Source organism: Molothrus ater, chromosome 2 (genome assembly GCF_012460135.2).
Source record: "Molothrus ater isolate BHLD 08-10-18 breed brown headed cowbird chromosome 2, BPBGC_Mater_1.1, whole genome shotgun sequence".
Lineage (NCBI taxonomy): Eukaryota > Metazoa > Chordata > Aves > Passeriformes > Icteridae > Molothrus > Molothrus ater.
In genome coordinates, this window is record NC_050479.2 from 9,078,174 (window position 1) to 9,101,288 (window position 23,115).

General features: G+C 39.2%; 2 protein-coding genes across 6 annotated transcripts in view; one reads left to right on the forward strand and one right to left on the reverse strand.

Annotated features, from left to right (window-relative positions):
• Positions 1-3,978, forward strand: part of SRPX (sushi repeat containing protein X-linked) — a 37,137-nt gene extending 33,159 nt beyond the window's left edge. Inside the window, exon 10 of the mRNA XM_054518522.1 lies at positions 3,924-3,978. Coding sequence (XP_054374497.1) covers positions 3,924-3,942 — 19 coding nt within the window. The 3' untranslated portion in view covers positions 3,943-3,978. The remainder of the gene's footprint in view (positions 1-3,923) is intronic.
• Positions 1-23,115, reverse strand: part of SYTL5 (synaptotagmin like 5) — an 81,626-nt gene that overhangs the window by 5,741 nt on the left and 52,770 nt on the right. For 3 of the 5 annotated variants that reach the window (XM_036383006.2, XM_036383016.2, XM_036383000.2), the window contains exons 7-17: positions 22,718-22,847; positions 20,872-21,001; positions 18,969-19,075; positions 14,943-15,047; positions 10,997-11,062; positions 9,784-9,962; positions 8,442-8,544; positions 6,078-6,239; positions 2,867-2,975; positions 1,518-1,653; positions 434-642 (exon numbers count right to left, since the gene is read on the reverse strand). In XM_036383006.2, the coding sequence (XP_036238899.1) occupies positions 434-642; positions 1,518-1,653; positions 2,867-2,975; positions 6,078-6,239; positions 8,442-8,544; positions 9,784-9,962; positions 10,997-11,062; positions 14,943-15,047; positions 18,969-19,075; positions 20,872-21,001; positions 22,718-22,847 (1,436 nt within the window). The remainder of the gene's footprint in view (positions 1-433; positions 643-1,517; positions 1,654-2,866; positions 2,976-6,077; positions 6,240-8,441; positions 8,545-9,783; positions 9,963-10,996; positions 11,063-14,942; positions 15,048-18,968; positions 19,076-20,871; positions 21,002-22,717; positions 22,848-23,115) is intronic. The other 2 variants (XM_036383026.2, XM_036383035.2) reach the window with 2 other exon arrangements.

The following is a 23,115-nucleotide window of genomic DNA, read 5'->3' on the forward strand; positions in this document are numbered from 1 at the left end:
ACCTTCAGGCACATGGGCAGAGGCTCATAAACCTCCCCACACTGCACCACTAACAACTTTTTCCCAGCGCCGGGGGAATGGATTCACATCTCTTCCAGCTCACACCATGGCCAGCAGAAAGGCTGCACAGAAGCAGCTGACTCCCTCTCACTGGGATGCTGAGGAATGCTTCCCAAGGTATTCACAGTTCTTTTAGACTGTGCAGAAATACAAATGGGCACATAATTTTTGTGTCTCATTCCATGGAGGAAAGAACTCAATCATCTACAGATTATCCACATGTTGCCTTTTCTCCATTTTCAAATTCCACAACTTCCTGTGTATTTTCAAAAACACTCAGTGACATTTCTGTTCTTCATACACATGAATCAGGTGGGGTAAGGAAAGAGGAGAGCAGAATAAGAAAAGCAACACGGGTCAGATGGGACCTTACCATTTCCAGTGCTCAAACGGACACCTCCCAAAAAAATATTACTGGAGAGTGACTCCTTGTCCCACACAGTCAGCTCCAGGCAGACATTCCTTATGTCCCCTGAATTCAAGCCACTGAAGGCAAAGGTGTGATTCCACTGGGGGTTCACACTCCTTTTTACTATGGGAGTTTTGTGTTTCGTAGCTTTGCTGTCATCTGGGAGCAGGTACCTGGGAGATAAAGGAAAGTGAATATGGAAATGAATTTTCACATTGTATTCATAATGTATAACAATCATGTAGAGGCTCAAATGGGATCAGCACCCCATCTCCCCACTGGTATTATGTTAAACATCTACCTCAAGTGCTTATTTCGCATTTGTGCTCCATTTGTTTTCATACCTACAGTGTCAGTTACCACAAGCAGAATTGGAATTAGGTCTTCTTGCCCCAGGAGTCAAACAAAAACTTTTTGTTTCAGTGAGGCTAAATATAGACAGTCACAAAAACATTGGCTAGAAGGGACCTCTCTGGAGTCATCTTGTCCAGTGTCCATCTCAAAGTGCAAGAAGAGATTGTCCAGAAAGGAATTAAAATTATTTTTTCAACTTAAAATGTATGACTGAGTGATAATTTTAAGCACAGCAGAAGATCAAGATAAATTCTAAGCTCCTCCAGGGAATTAAAGACAGGATGTTTCCTGTGGACCCTGTTCAGTAACAACACTCCACCCATAAGTATGAATTGGAACATATCTAGAAATCAGCAAGCCTGAAAACTAGCATTCAGAGCAAAAACTGGCAAAGAAAAATGTTTTAAAATATCTATTACTTTCTAAATGTAACATTTACAATGCATATCCTACATTTATGAGAAATCCATTATAATGAGAGATGCAGGATTTGGTTAATTTTTTTCAAACACAAGCATTCTGTGTAGTTTGGATTTTGAGTGTCCAACACAAAATGCTGCATGTCTAAAAAAACACACATATGTTGCCATTCTATGTAAAATTTTGGTGTACCACATGCTTACAGGCATGTGACACAAATCTTACATTAGATCCAGTGAAGTCATTAAAAAAAGGAGAAGAAAACCCCACAAACCCTTTTACAAAAGTGTCAGATGTGCCTCCTGATTTCACTGCTGTTAAATTCTTTGCTTCTTTGATGAGGACTTCTAATATGCCTCCAGATGGCAGATGAGAATCTCCTTTCTTTCCTTTTTTGAAGCCTCTCTTTCCTAAGCATAGAACAAAGTTGCAAAATTACAATCAGAAATTATATTGTGGTATATATCATATACTCACAGACTCCAGGCTGAGGCACTGACCACATTCTAATAGGTGTAATATAATATCTAATAGATATATCAGTATATACTGTAAGACTGATTTAAAAATGTAAATGGTCTTGGCTAGAGTTTTAAAAGTAATCATCAGGAGTGATGTTAAAATGTACTCATTTTAAAAAATGCAGGCTGTATCTGGACTGAGCTGATGACCAGGAACTTTTAAGGGAGCAAACCTTCAGTAAACCTTACCACTAGTAGAGGGAATATCATCTATCAAAAAAAAAAAAGAAAAAAGGAAAAGAAAGAAATCTAATCCATCCAATGGAAATGCTGACAAGCAATATTGTCACTAAGACAGTGATATACCTGCATCTGGGATATCCATGGGCACTCAGGTGCTGCCCAGTGATTGCTCTCACTTCAAAGGATTGCTGTTCCTCATGCTAACACAATGCAAAGAGAGAGTAACTCTCCTCCCTTGTTCATTGCTGATGAAAATAATGGCTCACCCTGAAGAACTCAAATAAGATTTTACAGGACTAAATTACAGCAGTAATACAGTAAGACTGAACAGAGGAAAAGCAGTGAGAAAAATAGGTGAAAATGAGGAGACAGATTCAGGTGAATTAAACATGAAGAACTAAGTGAGGTCTCTTACTTGATCAGCTAAGCACTGTATATAACTAGCTGAGAAAAGAACTCTCAGACTACAATGCAGACAATTTATTTCTCTGTGGCTGCCCTTGATCATGTTACATAATGTCTGGTTTTTTTTTTAATTATGTCAGAGCCAGGCATCAACCACTGACTGCATATTCCTCTTCCATTCTCTCTTCTTAAGTTCAGTGTAAGTGGAAAGGATGAAGCAAAAGAAACATACACATGGTTCAGAATTTCCTTTTCACACATAACTATTGAAGCCAGGTTGCATAAGGCCTTGAACAACCTGGTCTAGTGGAAGGTACCTGCTCATGGCAGGGGGCTTGGGACTAGATGGTCTTTCAGGTCCATTCTATCCCTTAACATTCTGTGATTCTACAAATGAGCATATTAAAGTACGATTTCAATCTTCACCAGTACCATTACTTCAACCTAAGTGAGGATTTTTAATACATCATCATCACATGATTTTTTAAATCCTCATTATTAATGTTTGTTTTACCTTGAAACTGTCCCAGAGGAAGCATTAGGTTTCTGTCTGGGGGAATATAACGTAAAACCACTGTCAGTTCTCCTTTGTATTGAAGGCCAAAATCGGTCACAGCCTCCACCTGAAGAGGAAAAAAACCAAACCAACCAGAAATCCAGTCAAGATTAATCATTCAACTTTTTCTTTTAATTCTCTTGAAATATAGCAATAAATCTATAGAGTGCTTTAAACATTTCTTAAACACATCAAGATGTATCAGCCCACTTTCAGATAATAAGACATTCAAATTGGAGGCAATCACATTTTAGAAAACTCTCTGAGCTAGGGAATGCAACCTCTCAGAAAAATAAACCCATGAGGCATTAGACACTGTTCAGTCAACACACAGAAGAGAGAGTTATCTAGCATGAGTAAGTGAAAAAAACAACAGCAAAAAAAACCCCTCAAACTTATTTCTGAGTATATAAACTATAACTGATTTAAGCTGATAGTCAGCCCTTATTTGCACCAGTCAGGATTTAAAATATAATTAGTTTCATGGATTTTGGAGAAGTCCCTCCTGAGTCACTCTTTGACTGGATGTGTAGGGAATGAAGGTGAGGGAGAGCAGAGTGCAGCTTTGAAACAGAAAAACTTCTTAAAAACTGTTATTCCCACTGTCCTTTCTCTTTTCTACACAGCTATTATTTCTGCATTTCTACATCTTTTTTTATAAATGTTTAAATCTTACCCAGAAGAATGCAACCAATGCTCTTCAGTCCATCTATTTTAAAATAATATCACTGGCAGGGTACTGAACTTCCATTCACTTTGCAAGAAGTTGGAAACTGCATTTTAAAAGCATTGGATGCAACACAGGGAGCTCTGACTTCACTGGTGGAGCTGGGACCACTCTCAGCAGCCTGGTGCAGTGAGAGCTGTCCCTGCCCATGGCAGGGGATTGGAACAGGGTGATCTTTGAGACCCCTCCAAACCCAAACCATTCTGTGATTCTGTGATGTGATTTCTGTGCATGCCTCAGTGCTTAGGTTTGGGTACAAATGAACAAATCTTCCTGATTTCTTCACAGGGATGAAGGACATGGATAAAGGGAGAGGATCCTCCAATACTGCTGGAGGCGCACGGGGCACCACAGAAGCCTTTAAAGAACAGTTTGTGGAGGAATGTCTGACCTGTGAATGTCTGACCTTCTATGACATGTATTCAGCTTGTTTCCTGACATCCCACGAAGGTCAAAATTCTATTGCCCAGAGAAAAAAAGCAAAAAAACCCCACCAGGAATTCGTAAGGTGTGTGCAGAGGGTCAGCATTGCCTACACCTCACAGACTCCAGGCTGAGGCACTGACCACTCACTGGGCTCAGTCTGCACTCAAGGATGGGACAGAGAACAAAGCAATTTTAGCCACAGCAACAGGGCCCTTTTGTGATTTTGAAGCATTTTTACAGCAACACAGGCACTACTGTGTTGCTCTACACACTGAGAAAAACACTCCTGTCTGACTCCAGTATCCAATGCCAGCTGCTACAACAAAGGACTAAAGAAAACCTGTAGTAAATGGCTGTCAAATAATTTACACATCTACATTTTGCCAGTCAGGCAGCTCACTTTTGGCCCAAGTTTAGGATCAAGTTTCCCATAAAGGCATCAAAGGTTATTTTTTATTTAGTTCTACTAGTGGACGAGCAATTGTGTAAGTCCTAATGCCAGAAAAAAATTTGTCAGCCTCTCCTCCAAACCCCCATGACTCTATCTATACTCTGTCCTCTCTTTGGCCACAGAACTATTTTTCTGCTTTTTCTGACTTAATCACACTCCTCTGGAAAAGAGATCTCTCAATGCTCATAGAAGAAACACATCTTCAAGTCTCCAGCCTTTTCACTGAAGCAGCCAAATGATTCATGATAAAACAAACAAAGCACTGTAATAAATCCCAGAAAATGTTTGATTACCATCCCTTCATTCCTGTCCCTATCAGGGCTCCCTATAGGAGAATTGTGTGTATTTTTTGCGTGGATATTAACTACTGCTTCTTTTAGTAGTAGTAATTGATGTTTTTTTTAATATCACCCTTGCTGATCAAAAACTTCAGCAGTGTTCTAAGTTTAGAAACATTATTGGTAACAGCTTAGGAGGCAGAGAAGACCAATTCTGTGTTTGCTTTCTTTGACAGTAAAATAATTTAAAAATCCTTTTAATGGTATTGGAAATAATCAGACACCACCTTCCAGCTGGACTGGCTGAAATGCTTAGTGACTCATTACTTATTTTCCTGAGCAGGAGAGCTTCATGACTATTTTGGTTATTTTCCCATTGGGATTAAAAGAAATTACCTAAAGATTAATTACAGAGCAAACAGGTCCATCTCCCACCTGATAGAAAGGCAGAAATTAAACACTCTCTCCTGAAACCCAAAAGATAATACGATTTCCTTAAATGTAACGAACATAAAAAAACCAAATCATCTCAGTCAACCTTGACAATATTAGCTGCACAACTTATATTTTTTTGAAATGAGAAAGATACACTTTAATGTCACTCTAAACCCCTGGAATTCCTGGGGATTGTGGCTGCTGCAGGGGCAAGCAAGAGAGAAGCCTTTAATCCTCTAGTTTACAGCAGCTCTTTGAATCTCTTCCAAAACTGAACACGTTCGCCAAAGCAGGGGGGCCCTGGGCACAGAAGTCACCCTGCCCTCCCCTGAGTACAGGGCATGCTCTGTTTCACAGACTTCTCCATCTCCTGGCTCAGAAGCTTTTTCTGGTGCCTTTGCAGTTGCGGTGAATTAGAGACATTAAGAAGTTGTTTTGTCACATCTGAAAGGTATAGAGCACTTTGAACTGAAAAAAATAAAACTTGTTTCTTTAATAACCTCTCAAGGGTTGGGTAAGGGGAATGGTAGGGAAGTTATTTGTTTTATGTGCTATGTCAAAAGATTAATGTATTTACTAAGTAATTTTTTACTGGAGTTTATTACAGGACAAATTTACTGTTTATTTAAAAGCTTTTTTTGTTATTGTTTTTAAGTAAACAATCATATGTGAAAATTTCATGAAGACTTTAAAACCAGTAAGCTTTTGCTGAATTAAGAATAAGAAATTTCTTAATTGTCGTATTAGACACTTATAAAGTCCTGCTTTATAAAAAAGTTCCAAAGGAAAAAAAATAACTAACTCTTGCTAAATTTGCTTCACAGCACTTTCACCAGTCCTGGAAACCCTTACCTTGGGCTGGAGCACAAACCACTCATCACCCTGATTTTCAAAGTTCCAGGAATCGAATGGAATTTCCACTTCCCCAAGGAAGCTGTTCCGTCCAAATCTGTCATAGTGCCAGACAGAAACCTGCAGGGTCCTGGTTTCCAGCTGTGAGTGACTGATGACATACTACCAATAGAAAAAGAGAAAAAGAAACTCTCAGAATAAGCAGAAATAATATTTTCCACTAAGTCTTTTATGGCTCTAGCTCAGTTGCACCAAGCCCAGAGCAGTTAACAAATGGAGCATGAAAGAGAGATTTGTTTTCCTTGCAAGCAAGATTGATCTAGCCAGAAAGTTCATAATATTAATGTGAAATCTTTATTTGCTGTATACATCCAGTGATAATTTATGTATACATAAATTCTATCACTATTGTGGCTTTTTTCTTTTTTTGGTGTTATTTACTGAGTATTTATGACTACAAAGTAAATTATGATGCTTAAAAATATTATCCTGCAATTTAATTCCCTACAAGTTTACATAAAAGAAGCAGGTCAACACCTAGGTTGATAAAAAGAAGAAACCCCACTGGTTCTTTCATCCCTAAAGAGAGTCTGCTTAACACTGCTTTCCAGAAAGCAGCCTCTCATTTCCAATTTTTTCTTTGTAGGTTACAAAAAATGGTCCTGAAAATAAATATATCAGCATGGGCAAGGCATGCACTGAGCCTACCAGTAACCATTGTTGGGTTTGAAAGCTATTAAAAAACTCATGTCTAGCTATTGATATGTCAAAGCTATTAAAAAACTCACATCTAGATATTAATATATCAAAGCTATTAAAAGACTAGCATTGTAGTCTAGCAAATACACAGAAAATTATAAACATCTGGAATTCTGGCTCTGCACACTCTACTTTTAGCAAAAAGCCCATTATTTCCTTGACATTCACCCTTCTCCTAGTGTTAGCTGAAGAAACCCAGATGTCTTATTTTTGCATCAGGAACAATATCTGGACATGGAGAAATACTGTCCAAAAGCTGAGCCAGTCAGGTCAGTTGGCAAATTATGTAGAGATATATCTACTGTGCCTAACCCTGGATGCCAACTATTCCACTGTGAGAAACCTCATATTCTGCAACAATGGAGTAAAAGTCAAAGAGGGAAGATACAAGACAGATTTAATTATTTTTATTTTCTTTTTTTTTAACAGGATTTTCAGTTGGGATGAACAACCCTTCCTTATCTACACACATTTTGTTATAATCTGTATTTCTGAGAAACTTTTATATCCTATCTTCACCCTGCAATTATGTTTAGTGCTATATTACTTGATAAATAAAATCTAATTCTTTATTTTTTTCCCAGTTCAGGCAAGCCTTAATTTTACTCTATACCATTTAAAAATGAGGCTATAAAAAGTCTCTCCCTTGGCAAGCAGCATGGCCTGACCAAGCGTGTGCGCCTGCAAAATGGTTTTGTAGCCAGGCCAAGCCAAGTACACCAGCCAGGGAACATCTATTTGCTTCTATTACAGGAAACTTATTTAAAATGTAACTGAAATAAAAAGAAATCAGGAGAAACTAAAAGGAGTTTCTGGTTTCATGGTAGCCTGCTGGGTAACTCCTTCCAGTTGGTGGGAAAGGGAACAATCAGGAATTTTGAGATCAAGATGCCAGAGAGGCAGTGAAGGGGCAGCATCCCCCCATTCCCCCCTGCACCACAGAGTCAGGGAGGTGAATGAGCAGCTGGTGAGGAGCTCAGAAGATTTCAGCCTCTCTGGTGGGGGTGGCTAAAGGGCAAGGAAGGAGAGAGCTATGGGCACTGTGTCCTCAAGCACATCAAGCCCATTGCAACACAAAATTAACTTCACCAAGGGTTTTTAAGAAGACAAATAATGAAGCAGATGCTAACATTTTGTTATCAAAGTTAGTTCTGCTTTAGAAATAAGTTAAACCTCCCAGAAGAATTCAGGTCTTACTGCAAAATGTTATTTTCTCTTCTAAATCAGTTAGACAGAAAGTTCTAATCTAGCTTTGTTTCAGCATCAGGCATATAAAATCTCTAAGGTGCTTTTAACAACTCTAAGCTCAGGCTAGATGGGAACATCAACAGTTTTGAAAGAGATCTATGGAAACGAATGGAACTTTTAACCATAAAGGAGAGAACCAAACAAAACTTCCTTAATGCTGAAAGCCAGAAATTGCTACTCATAGGTTTGCTAGATGCTTTTGCTTAAACACCTTCCCTTTAGAAGCATTTCTTCCAAGTTCTAATCCCTGTACTGGAAGATATATAGAAAATACCTGTGAGCACAAGTGAAACATTCATCAGAGCCTGAGAGAGAGAGAGAGAGAGAGAGAGAGAGAGAGAGAGAGACTCTTCTCACCTTCAGTGTCTCATTAAATTCTGGGTTGGTGCTGTTACTTTTAATTTTGGTCTTGCGCTTACTCTGGCGGGACTTGTCAGGCAGAAGGTAGGCTTTGACATAGCTGCAGAGCAAGGAGCAGAGGGTTAGCCAGGAGTATAAAATGACCAGTTTGAGCAAAGGGCTGGCATTGCTGCATCAGCAACACATATGAGGAAATTATTTTTTGCAGTATGAAGAGTGTAAACAGATCACAGAGAATATGCAAAACGTGGAGAGGTATGGCCCTTACCTCCAAACATTAAGTTAGACCAGAATAACAAAAGGCAGAGCTAAATTAAGTTATTTATTCTCAGAAATGCAACAAGCTTTCCTAATAATTTGCCTTTTGTCATATATGATTACCAACTCGTCATATATGATTACCAACATATGACAAAATATATACTAAAAATACAAGCTAATTAAAAAATTTGTAATTTATATACCACAGATCAATCATGATTAGAGATATTAATTGTTACTTTCTGATGAGAGAGTTTACATATTATACTGCAAACTATGATGAGAAACTTAGAAAACATCTGGGGGTGCTCAGCCTGGAGAAAAGGAGACTCAGGGGTGACCTTATCACTCTCTAAACTCGCCTGAAAGGTGCCTGTGCTCAGGTGGGGTTGGTCTCTTTCTCCAGGCAGCACTGACAGAACCAGAGGGCACAGTCTTAAGCTGTGCCAAGGGAAATATAGGCTAGATATTAGGAAAAAGTTTTTTACAGCAAGAGTGATAAAGATCTGGAATGGTTTGCCCAGGGAGGCAATGGAGTCACCATCCATGGATGTGTTTAAAAACAGACTGGATGTGGCACTGGGTGCCAGGGTTTAGTTGAGCTGTTGGGGCTGGGTTGGACTCGATAATCTTGAAGGTCTCTTCCAACCCAGTGATTCTGTGAATTCTGTGAAAACATGGTACTTCCAATGTGAGTATATGGGCAAAAATACAAAGTTATTTCCATTCATCCTCGCCTCCAGAACATCACTCCTCTCATATACTTAAATTTTGTTTATGGAAGTAAAAGAAACTTGATGCTGCCTGCCTATTCCTTCATACTTTTTTCCCTTTTAGTATCAAACAGGTTGATAATTTAAGTAATCTTACTGTTTCCCAGAACAGGTGCATGTTTCCTTAAGAAGCACACATAAAATGCCCTTCCCACAGGGAGCCCAAACCCAACCATCACCAAAATGCTGCTTGAACCAACTGGATCCTGTGAATTCCCAGGCTTGAGTCCCAAAGCCTGGGTCCAGCCAGGGCGGGATGTGCAGGGGACACCCCAGCAGAGCTGAAGGAAACTCTCAGTGCTTACGGGTCTGTCCTTTGCTTCCTCTCATCTGCAATGGCCAGGTTCCTGCAGCTCCTCACCAGGATGTTGAGGGCCCCTGTTTTGTAGATGTAGCTGATATTGAGGAGGATTTCCCCGCTGACCTTCACGTTGCCATAGTCGCCAGTCTCACTGTAAACACTCACCATGCTGTTGATGCTGGTCTGGAGGGGAACAGAAAAAGGGCTCAGAGGCTGCAACACTCTACTCTTCCCCAACATCTGGGTTTTTTTATTATTTTTATTTTTAATTTTATTTTAATCTTAATTTTTTTTTCTTTCTTTTTTTTTTCCCATAAAGCTACAGCCTTGCAATATCGTCACGCTCTTTAGGACTTGCTATGGAAACAGATATATCAGAGAACAGAATTGCCATGATTTGATGTGAAGGGAATAAGAACTGTAGTTAATAGTAGTTTAAATGTCTAGGCAGATGTTTCTCCATGCAAGACTTAAACCTATTTATAAACATGACTGAATCTAAATTACCACCTCTTAATTAATATATGGACTGAAGAGCAGACAAGCTACATAAATTGTAAGCTCATGTAAGTTCCAAGCAGAAAAAAGAAAATAAATTTAAAAGTCACTTCTCTGGCTCAGCTGGTCACCTCATTTTTACTGAGTCTTATGAGACAACTGCTGACACAGCCCTTAGAAAAACTTACAAGGATACTTCCCATAATGGAGATAGAATAAAACCACATTTATTTAAAATGGCACCTGTCTTCTCATTAACAATTCTAAAAGAAGAAGCAAAATTCAACCCCTACCTCATTTCTGCATATTTTGTAAAGTCAAAAATTTTTATCAATAACACCACATTTTTTTTCTGCTACAGCATAATGTATCATCCCTCAATCCCTCTTCCTTCACACCCATAAAATGCAGAGTACTGCTATGAGTATTCCCTCTTCCAAAAGTTTACATTGAGGAAAGAAATTAATATTTTTTAAAGAAAACTGGAGAAATATGCACACTGCCAGAACCAAAAGCATTTGAGAAATCTGGAGTGCATTTCTTTTTGAGTCATTGAATAAAATTGCTCCAAAACATGTATAACCACCTAAATTTTGACACACAGGAACCTTGCAAGACACCCAGGTACAGTCTTCAACAAAAAGGGAGAAAGGAGAGAGAAACATTAAGAGAAGAAACCTTAAAAGTAAGTCTAGAGCAGAGGATTCAGGAGAACTCACAGTGTCACCATCTGCTTCAGGAACATTTAAATATGTCCATTTTCTGTCAGAACCTTCTGGGGAGTTCTTTAGGAAGGCAGTGCAAAAGATCAAGAGAAAAGAGCATTAGATTGATGTAGTAAGAAAGAGTAAGTGCAGTGAGACATCTTTATCTACATAGAAAGGTAAAGGAAGTTTGTATTGCCAAGCCATAGTGAGAAAGCAAGAAAAAGGTATCACCAAATGAGATAATTCAATATTGAAGGATGCATGGTTGAAAGTAATTACATAGAAATGTAATTACTGTATCATCTCTGTATCAAAATAAAAAAAAGTTATGTTTTAGAACAGTAGCTCAGCAGGTTTGGATTCATAATGGAGTACATTGGATTTGTTCTCATTTACATGTACATGTCACTCCTCCCTGAAGCCAGCTAAAATCTAAGAATTCCTCTGTTTGCAGCATCAGTGCCTTTGCAAGAAAGGGCACTTTCTCTGTGAAGTTCATTGGAACAAATGACAATTGCACTAAAATGTTGAAACATGTCACTCTCTGGGAAAAAAATTATGGTAATTCAATATTGGGGACACATTTTCCCTCCTCTGCTTGGCAGAGCAGGATCTCACCAACCGTGTCCTGATCCATCTCCTTCCCTGCCAGCTGCAGGGGAGGGCACAGTCCAGGGAAAGGAAAGTCCAGCCACACAGAAAGAATTGGTTTGTGAGAAAATCCAGCTCTCCAAGCACCCTGCCCAAGGCCCCTGCAGCACAGGAGGCTCAAGGGATAAACAGTTCTGTGTCAGTGTGGTAAACAACAACAGACAGGAAAAAATGTTATTTACATAAGCAATTACTACCCATAAATTTAATTTTATTCCCCATAAAAAAAGATGGGTTTGATATATTTATGCTGGCTGGCTGGCTTTATCCTTAATTAAGAATAAAAAAATAAAGAAAAATGCTCGTCCTTTTAATACTTTTTATAATTGTCTGAAATTCCATTAACTGGACTGGTTAAAATTACTGGAGAATAATCAACACATACCAACCAACGTGATGTATTTCCTCCAATTTCTAACATGCCTTGAGCTAAATTCCAGCCTTTACCATTTATACATTTCCACCTCTAAAATACATGAAAATATCCTTTCATACTGTTAGGGAACTTAACCACTCCAGTATGTGCTAAAAATGCCTAAATTATCCCTGCAACAATTTGTATGCCCACTTCAGAAAAACAAAAAACAAAAAACTGAGGTTATACCAATACAAGGAGGTGGAGGAGTTGTTTTCTACTCCAAACACTTCTCTCTATAATCTAAATACTTTTTTCCTCAATCTTTATGTAAGCAGGCAGTAAGGGATAAATGGCTGGGGTGAAAAAGAAGCCATGATAGAAGGTCTGAAACAAATAGATGGCACCTGAGCCTTGAATTCATGCAAACACAATTTCTGAATTGCTTGCCAAATATGAAGAAAATTATACAAATTTAGTAAGACTTGATAAACTTCACTTTTTGATCCCCACTCCCAGACTCTGTTCTGTAGAATTTACACTGGAGATTGCATACACTAAATGTAAAATCCCTAAGAAAAATACTCATATTTCTGTTTAGTAAGTAGCAAACAACATATGAAGGACACAGAGTCTCATTTTGATACCTCACTAAGAATTATATTTGTTTTGCATCATATCTTACTGCTGCAGTAAAGCACTGGAACATTTTAGTCTCACTGATGTGGTGGGTCTTGACAGCACCACATAAATATGTGGAGGATGAAGGATGAAGAGAAAACTAAATTTTTAAATTTTTAAAACAGTTCATGCAATGAACTGCATTGGGAAAACACAAAATAAAAGACTGACACTGAGATACATTTTCTCTTCAATATCACTTTCCATTTCCACTCATTCATGTTGCAAGTAGATTTCAAGTGTCTTTTATCCCTTGTGATATTTCTTTCACTTCCTCAAATATTCATTGTAAGACTAGCCATACTTACTTCAAATTCAAGAAAGAAAAACAAAAAGAGGGAAAGGGAAAGAAGGAAGGAAGGGAAGGAGGAAGGGAAGGGAAGGGAAGGGAAGGGAAGGGAAGGGAAGGGAAGGGAAGGGAAGGGAAGGGAAGGGAAGGGAAGGGAAGGGAAGGGAAGGGAAGGGAAGGGAAGGGAAGGGAAGGGAAGGGAAGGGAAGGGAAGGGAAGGGAAGGGAAGGGAAGGGAAGGGAAGGGAAGGACATACAATTATGCATCTACTGGTCATTAATAAGATTATTTCAATATGACTTAATAGTTAACAGTCATTTGACCGATAGCATAGGATAAGAAATATACTATGCAAGAAGGCTCAAAGGCTTAAAACAATCAAAGTAAAGGTAAAAATATGATGGGGAAATGTTAGCAACACAGTTAAGGGGAATAAAGAAATGAACCTGCAGATAGCCCTTCTCTTGCAGGGAGAAGCAGCTGGCCATTCACAACTTTGCCATTAACATTGCATGCAGTGACATTAAAAAACATGTCATGGTGAGTAAAGAGAAACAGGAGCATTGAGATGTGAGATTATCTCAAACCTACAGCCCTGGAAAAGCTGCACTTTGCTTAAGAGAAAGGTCAGAGGGAAATCTACAGCAAAGGACAGAACTCAGCACAGGACAGAGTGCTGCCTGGAGCACAGAGGGAAGGATCTCTAAATGCAGTTCCTTAATTAGAGAAAACACTTAAGCCCCTGCAGCCCTCCTATCAATATTCAGAGGAAATGAAAATAATCCTGTCTGTAAAATCCCTGGGACCAGCAGGCACTGGAGGCTGTGAGTCACTGCCAGCCTGGCTAAGTGGGTGTCATTAGCCCAGAGTGCACAGGCTACAGGTGCTCAGATGTGGTGTGTCTGCTTCTGTGAACAGCAAAAATCAGAGGGAAAAATGGTCTGACACAGCCAGATCTAAGACATCAAAATGCTCTGTGATGTTAATATTCTCAGCCCTTTCTCCTCCCTGTGTAAACCAAGCTTAATTTAAGCTAACTCCATTTCTTTGGGATCAAGAGCTTCACTGGGATTCCCTTGGCCTTGCTTGCACGGAGACTGATGGGGGTGCAATCTAGAAAGGACAGTTCTTTGGTTATTGTCAAAGACAATAATTTTCTCCTCTCTTTTAGTATTCAGACTCATCTTTCTTCATCCTCTTCAGCACTCATACACTCTACATAGAGTTTATTGCAGCTTTGTGCAGTCCAGAGCTATTCTTAGACACATAAAGCCATAAAGAAGAGTGGCCAGAGAGGACTCTCTGAAGATATTATCAGCTGCCTACAGATCCCAAAAATTAGGTACACAGCAGATAGTAATAAACTAGACATTCCAAAGGCTGCTTTTGTTATCTATTTTCTTTCCCAGTGATTAACAGACTGCATAATCAACAGCAGAACCTTCTTGTACCAATTTTGTTGCTACCATCAGGTGCAGCTACCCCTTTACTGTCACCAACCTAACCCCCAAGCACCCCTCCCCTGCAGTAAAGGGAAATACTTTCCAGATGTGGGTGGCATAGGAATCATGCCATGAAGAATGAGAGAAACTGAGCTGGGGGATGGACTATGATTCCATGGAAGTGGGATGTGTGCAAACACAGACAAACGTAATTTAGTTAAGATCAAGTGCTCCTCTGCAAAGCTGAGCAGTCACACACTGCAAACATCTTTGGGTTGCCTTCTCCATATGTAAACTTGATGATAACCCCAGCATATGAGCAAGTCTGCTAATGAGTATGCAAAACAGTTTTCTCTTTCCATGCCCTGCAGAGAACAGCATTTTAGCTTTAAGCATTAACAATATAATAGAAAGTCTATCTGAATGTTAAAAGATGTTTCTCAAGTGTAGAATGAAAGATGAATGTGATAAGTGATATGAAATAAATTCCTCTCTGGAGGAAATATGGTCTCTTGTGGAAAGACAATGCATGTTTTCTACCCAAGATCTTACTGTTGATAATCCACTCGTCATATGTTCATGCTTTCTTGGATAACAAGAGGCCACTATGTCATCAATATCTTCTTCAGTTTCATCCAGATAGCCCTAAATAACAAACAGGCATTTTAGTTGTTGTGTTCTGCACTGTATTTGGTCAACCTCTGTCGTTAATTTTGGTTCACAGGTTTTCCACTTTAGGAAGATGGAGCTGGATGCACTAAAATTCCTGTAAAGGAATTTTGGTTCACATTTTCCACATCTTTGCACAGAAACAGAGCATAAGGGGAAGAGACAGCTGTGGTTTCAGGATTCAGTTGTTAAAGAACTGAAGATCCTCACACATGCACTTCATGTCTTATATAAAGCCAGTTGATAAGCATTTTAAAAAGTAAATACATTTCTGTATTGTATTAATAATTAAAAGGTGGGAAATCAGTAATTGAACAGCTTCATATAGGTGCTGGAGTTTTAATAAGCAAGACCAAAGTTTAGCATCTTTAACCTATATGCAGAAAAAAAATCATCATTTAAACACAGCAATGAAGTAAAATCTAAACCAAATCTTTAGATGTGATTGATGGTCCTAATGGGACTCTTAACTTTTACTTAAAATAACAGGAAAAAATGCCAGCAGACAATTATAATCCTATTAGGCATAGCTTGGAAATCTCAGTGTTTCCCTAAGCCTTATGGCAGGCATATTTTGAAAGACTTTGTTAATTTTAATGGAAGTCAGATTTTCAAGTTCCTTGTATCTGCTCTGCAGCTATAAAAACCTCACCTTTTGACCCACCTCATTCTCTATTGCTTAGTTGCTCTCACTCTTTGAAGCTAACCAGAGAAATACTGGGTTCAAATTCAGGAGTCTCAAAGACTTCTGTGCTAATCAGCAAAAACAGAGCAGGCAGAAATGCTGCTGGAGAATCGAATTCACAGTTTACATAAAAAAACTTGCAGCACATTTGCCATATTTTACATGAACCTCGCTGTTACATCTCTCCTCCTTTGCTCCAGTGACTGAACTGATATGAAAGCACCTAAAAGTGATTTTCTATTGCTGCTTTCCAATTGTTACTGGATATCTAATATTGAGCAGAGGGAAATCAGAACAATCTATCACCAAAATTTACATACTGAAGAAAACACTTAGTTTCATCTTCCTACCATGAGCTTGCTCTGCTGGTCTCTTTTCTTTCTAATCTGTTGAAGTCACTGTTAGTATCCCACAGAGGAAAAAAAAAAGGAAATAAGGAAATGATAGATACCTTAAACTAAATGAAAGGAAAAACCCTAGGAGACCTGGGCACAACAGAGCAAACTATTTCAGGGAGACAGACAGCTGAATCATTCAAAAGCAAAATCTCCCAGAAACCTGAAATAAAACAAACAAAAAAACCCCAACAAACTACTCCACCCATAATTTCTACTCCCCTCATTGAAATTAGATGTCGAGTGATGTAATCTAGTTTTAAATTTGGAACAAGAATATAATTTTCTTACTTGCCTATGGAGCAAGAAGAAGAAATTCTATACATGAAAAACTTTTCCTTTACACTGTTGTATGCATACCAGTGAACTTGAAAATAAACAATGCTATACTTTTACTGCAAAATAATTAAACAGAGTGGGGGGGGAAAGTAAGGCAACATTTTCAGAGTGGGGTGTTTCAGGTCTAGACACTCATATTCTAACATTGCTTCATGGACTCCTAACAAGTGCTGAATACCAATTTCTGCCTGCAAGCAGAAATCTGAAACTTAAAAAGAACAATTTACTTTAATGTTTTTACTTTAATATTTTACTAACTCCCTAATTTATTTTGCACCAAAACGATTTCATTTCTCAGGAGTTGTTACAGAATTGCAACTATGTAATTGGTTGCTGTTATTAGCTTATTAAAGTTGGAGCCAGTAGGACATTAATCTCACGGTCTCCAGTGGGGGCCTATAAATGCACATCATCCAATTACTCCTAAAAAAGCAGCTGAGCATGCAATGAAAACTCCTTGGTCAGGAATTCAACGCACCCCTCTCTAGAAATGTGCTCACATTTGAACACAGCACTGGATTTAGCTGATTCCCTGTGCTCCTTGATAAATCTGTACCACACCATGTGGGTTTTGGGGCTTGTCCCTTTTCATTATCAAAAGCAACACTACGATCGAGAAGCAAAATATTCATTCAATTTTCCATCTGATTTCTCTGTATGGGTAATGGGTTTCCCTGACAAAGGTGGGAGCAAAGTAGCTAAAATCTTTTCCCATCCTTTCAGCTGATAAATTCCAGCAATCTGCATATCCTATTGACTTGTGTCACCTCCCATAGCGCCGCTGTCAGCTCCCATCACCCAGGAGCAAGAGACTGAAGGACCTCAGCTGGAAGAAAAGGAGGTGTAACTCCAGGTTTTTCCGCTGCAGGAGCTGTTGTTACCATCATCAGATACCTTTCTTCTTATCTCTTACATCAAATAAACTAAATTCCAGCAGGAATACAGCTTTTATCTCAAACCACTGCTTCCATAATGAATATGAAGACTCTGAAGGGCTCTTGTGAGACAAACTACCTTAAGTGAATATGGTAACACAAAAGAAAGCTGATGAATGCAATCAATTCATTTCATAAGGCAGAGAAAGTGAGGATATGGGTAAAATCAGAGATCTGTGACTCCTGTTATGAGTGACTTTTAAAGGGGAATTAGCACCAGACTCCAGAGCAGCTAAATCAAGGTTATGCCACAAGAGAGGTCTCCTATGCTAGCAAGAAGCTACAGAGTTGCAGAGATGCAATCTGAAATTTCATTCAGAGTCAGCAAGAAAGAAATACAAAAAAACCCCTCTGATTAAGAAGAGAAAATTTAAACAGGGAACAGAAATCTCTCTGGATTTGTCATCTCTGGCAGCTGCTTCAGAGAAATATCTAAGTTGTAACAGTCAATTAGAGCACAGAACAGATATAAAGAAATATAAAATCTGCATTTTTTTATTTTATACCTTTCGTCTGCATTATTTTCCAGCTTCCTAATAAAGAGCACATCCTTTTTCTTTATTACAATTTTAAAATAAACCACTTGTTTTTGAAGTTTTTCTTCCACCAACACCTGACACACAGGAAGGTCTTTTGTTAATTCCTCAAAGATTAATCCAAAGCAATGTTGCAGGTACATCCTCTGGCTGCTACTAATCCAAGAAAATATGGAAATCCCAACACATGGTTTTCCACCAAGACTCAAATTTCAACACCACAGGAAGGGGAGACATCTGCCATGGCCAGTGCTCTTCTGGAAAGAGCAGATGGAATTGTGGGACTATGACAACAGGCAAAATGCATCAGCTACCAACAGATGTTTGGGAACTTTAGAATAAACTGTGATTAGATGAAGAATTATTTGAATAATCCCCCCCCCCCCCCCATGCATAATTAATAATGGATGTTCTTTTATAGCATTGATGCACATCTGCAGATTGCCTGTCTTGGATATGTGCATAAGAGGAGATGGAAGTTGTGAATCACTTCAGGAAAAGTAGTCCATAGAATACACAAAAAAAGGCATGGAATGGAGATGTATTGAAGAATCAACAGGAAGATGAGGCAAGCAACATTGCCAGAAGAGAAAGTTGGGTCTTCCTGCTAAAAATACAGATAAGTGGGAGACCAAACCAGACAGAGATTAAAGCCTTTAAATGATGAACTTTCTCAGCATCAAAATTAAAACTTATGCAAATATGAATTAACAGAATTTTGGAGCACGTGCAATTTAGTGCCTGGAATTTATTTTCAAGCTAGGTTTTTTTCATCTGTGAACTCAAACACCCAGCAAATTAACAACAAATTGGAACCATGACTATTCATTGAAATCACTCTACAGCAAACATACTCAGAAGATGACACTATTAAAAAACTCATTAAATATCCCTGGAAGAATGTCCTGCCTTACCCATATTTTACATAGATACACACACAGTCCTGATTTCATTGGTCCAACAAACAGAATTTCCACCAGATGAACATTTCCATATTTATAACTCACCAGTTCCTGATCTAAGGCACTAGGTACAGATCTGCTTCTTATGCTCAGGGTATCCTCATTTCCTTCACAGAAAGATTCACTCAAATCTATCTCAGATCTGCTACGGTCTGGGAAACAAAAACAATTTAAATGTTGGCTATAGTTTGTACAGAAATATTCCATTTCATCTTTCATACAAGTATTGTCCCAATCCCAATGGTTTTTTAAATGAAAAAAATTAAAACAATATTTTAATTATCTGTCAAATCTATGGCAACTGAACATCACTATGAAAAATGAAGAAAGAAATATGCCTTCTGATGCTGCTCAGCATTCTGGGCAATAATTTTACCCTGTACTATTTATTTATCTACTCTGATTGTCTTCTGTGGATGATACCATGGATCATCAAGATTTTGACTTTCTCTGGTAGGCCTGCTAGCCTGGAATGTTGCAAAACTCACTATCCAAGTGTTCACAGTGATTGCCACATCTACCACCACCACCACTAAAATCTCCCCAGCATCTGCATCAGAATCAAGCACCTGGAGATACAAAGGGATGTAGAAAGTATTTCTGTCATTAGCAGTGTTCCTGATGCAGAAATTAGGAGGAAATGAATAGTTTCAAGAGCTCCAGCAGTTTCTCTCAGTCCTACAGGTCTCTCATCCACTCTATAGCATAAGACAGAAAATCTCTCTCCAAGGCCTCTTAGTCCTCCCCACAGAAGTCTTTTGTGGACTGTTTCAATGTATTTAGAAAGAGAAGAGGGGGAAGAAAGTACTTTTATATCCTGCAGGTTGGAATCTGAAAGGTTTTGAACTGTTCATCTCCTTCCAGCTCTACAGCTGATGTGGCAGGAAAAATCACTGTCCTGAGCTTAATGTCCTTTGAGTTTTGCCAAATGCAGAGTCTGAGGCCTGTTCCCAAGTTTCCTGTACTTTTGCTCAGCATCCATCTGCTTTGTAACAGGAGGTCAGTTCTTATCTACCAGGAAAGCTTCTATTTTGTAAGGTAGCAGGAACAGGGGAATTTTTGCTTCCTAAATAAGGAGCCATCTGTAACATCTCTGCCTGGAGTTGCACTGAACAATATTCTCAGGAAAACTCTGACACTTTTAAGCTGAAATGTCTGAGGTAAAGAGCATTGCCTCCTTGGATTAGCTCTGTGGGATGCACCTCTGGGTTTCTGCTTTGGGCTAAATCCAGCTATGACAGAGTGAGTCCTGCTGTGTTTCAGAGAGCAGCTTACAAACCCAAACCCACCCCATCAGCCCAGCAGGAAGCTGACTGAGTGCCTGGGGGAAGCAGAAGAGTGCAGGATGCTCCTGCCTCCCATTTCAGAGAGGAAAAAGAGGATTTCCATCCACTACTGCAAAGTGGCTGTGACAGCACCTTCCTGTGTGAGCCCTTTCTACCTACCAGCCTCCAATGAAATGGGGGAAATTACAGATGGATTGACTCGTTCAGAGCATCACATATAAAAATGAACAGACAGGAAGTCTGTGAGGGGCTGGTTCTTTGACCACACATTGTTTCCCAAATTTGCTTCTGGGCAAAGTGGGTGTGAAATGTAATGGCAGCAGCAGAGTAATATTATATACAGGTAGTGTTTCATACAGAGAATGACTGAACAACATGCAGCTGTGAATGAAATCTTGTAAGAACTCTAAAAGAATGTGATTTACCTAACAATGATGTTGTACCAATGTTTCTGGGGTAAGGATTCTATTTTTAATGTAAAACTTGTGAAGGGGTATGAACTTGATTAGTAAAAGGGAAGTGTTTTCAGAATGAACAAGTTTATGAAACTAACATTTGGTCTTTCAACATGTTTTAAGAAGGAAAGGAGCAGAGTCACAAGAATGGGCATAATCCTGTGATAATAAAGGCTGCCAGAAAGAAGAAAAATACTTGACACTTGCCTGATGACAAAGATATCCTAGAAACTGCAATGGAAGGTGTTCCAGACGGTTTTCTGCAGTGCTTCTTTACTAAATCTTCAGGTACACTTTCACTTGCTGGAATAATCATGCCATTTTCCAAGCCTGTGTCCTGCCCAAGAGGAAAAATGCACAAGCCATAAATACAAAATCTAAGTTTATTCACTATTAGTTTATAAAAAGCATAATTTCTATTAGATTCCAGAACCCCAAAGCTCCTTTAACATCCAGTCTATTACTGAATATATTTAGATTTCAGTCTAATCTGCTTTGCTTAGCACTGATGATGCATAAAATTAGCACAAAGATGCAATTCTTGCTTACATTCTGAGTTTGCAGCTGAAAAATCAGAGTAAAATATCAGGGACAAGAAACACTCAAATCTATTAGAAGCTCACTCAGCTCATGAATCAGAAAAGAAAGAAAGAAGAAAGAAAAGACAAAACCTATGGCTTTTGTACTAGCACAATGATTTTAGCCAGGGCAAAACCAAATACACTTGAACTAATTAAATTATGCCAGTATAACCCCTTAAATAAAGCCAATATCCTTGATATCATCATGACCTCTTGCCTACCTGTAAAAGAAAAGCTAATAACATAACTCCATCTAAATTAAATGGATTTTTCAAACAAACCTAATGTACTTGAAAACAAGTCAGTCTATATGCCAATAAGAATATAAATAAAACAACTATTCATTTGTTTACTGCTCTCAAAACTGTTCTTCATATACATTAACTTATTTTTTTATCAGACAACATATTAGACCATGTATCTGGAAGTTAGAAAGAAAATTGATGTGTTCAACAGTGCTCTAAGCACTCTTCTACCTTTTTCCCAAACTTTAATGGTAAATACCCCACAAGAGGCCTAAGAGCATATGAGAGGAATTGCTCTGATAACGTGTTTATCACACATTTTGTGTTATGGAATAATTTTTGCAGAGCCCAGTGTCCAAATCCAGGAAAAAACTAAAATCAGTTTGGCCTGATTTTCTGCAAGTGCTGGACTTGCAAAATTCCCCTTAGCAGTCAGTGGGGGAATGCCAGATTGTGCATGCTTGAAAGTCACATCCTTATTTTACAGCACTTACTCAAGGCTCCAAAGTGCCAAAAATGCTTATTCCCATCCCTTGTGACTCCCAGTTCAGAATCTGTAACTCATTATCTAATGCTGGACATCCACAGCAATTTTTAGGCCAAAAGAGAAACACCTGCCAAACCAAAAACTGCATCACTGATAAGAACACGAGGAGCTCTGTGCTGGCAGGGATGTCCACAGCAGAACCGAGGCAGAAATCAGACTTTCCCTATCAGGGTCATTCTTATGGATGCAGGGTCGATCCTGAGCCAGAGGAATAAGGTGCAATGACTCCATGATTTCAGAAGGGTGAACAATTGCTTTATCAAGCCACACATTATTATTATACATGCTATACTATACTAAAACTATACTAATGTATTAAAGAAAAACCCGTGACCCTTTCAGACAGTCATGACACAGCTTTGACCTAATTGGTCAATCAGTCCAAACAACCACCAGCAGAGTCCAATTAACCAATCCCTTTTGATAAACAATCTCCATAACACATTCCACATGTGCCAAACAACAGGCACAGCAAATAAGTGATAAGAATTGTTTTCTCCTCTCTCTCTGAGCTTTCTCACTGCTTTCCCCAGGGAACATCCTGGCAGGGGGAATGATGTATCTCTCTGTTCAAAGAGCATGTGAATAGCACACACCCTTGCTGTGCTGCAAATCAGGCTCCCAGGGCAGACCCAGCCCAGTGCCCCCGTTTGGTGCCCCGAGCCCAGCGCCGCCCTTACCCCGCTGCAATCCGCGGTCATGCTGCACTTGGGAGAGCGTGCCAGGGAAGCCTTGGCAGTGCTGCCTCTGCCCCTTGCATGTCCTGCAGCAGTCCCTGCACTGCTGCTGCCCAGGGAGAGCGTGCTGCCTCTGCAGGGGAGACAGAGGAGGGAAGGGTTATTGCTCTGAGCAAAGCCGGGCAGATCATTTAGCAAACCACGGCAAGGAAAGTGCTGTGCTAACTTTGTGAGAGTAACAGAGCCCTGATGGGCTGGGGCATCACCTGGAAAGAAAAAGCACAGGCAAAGATGAATTATAATTGCTTTACACCAAAAGTCATACAGGTATTGTCAGTGCTTCTAGCAGAACTGCAGATGCTTCAAATGGGCAGCTCTTGTCCAGGCTGCAGGAGCTGGCC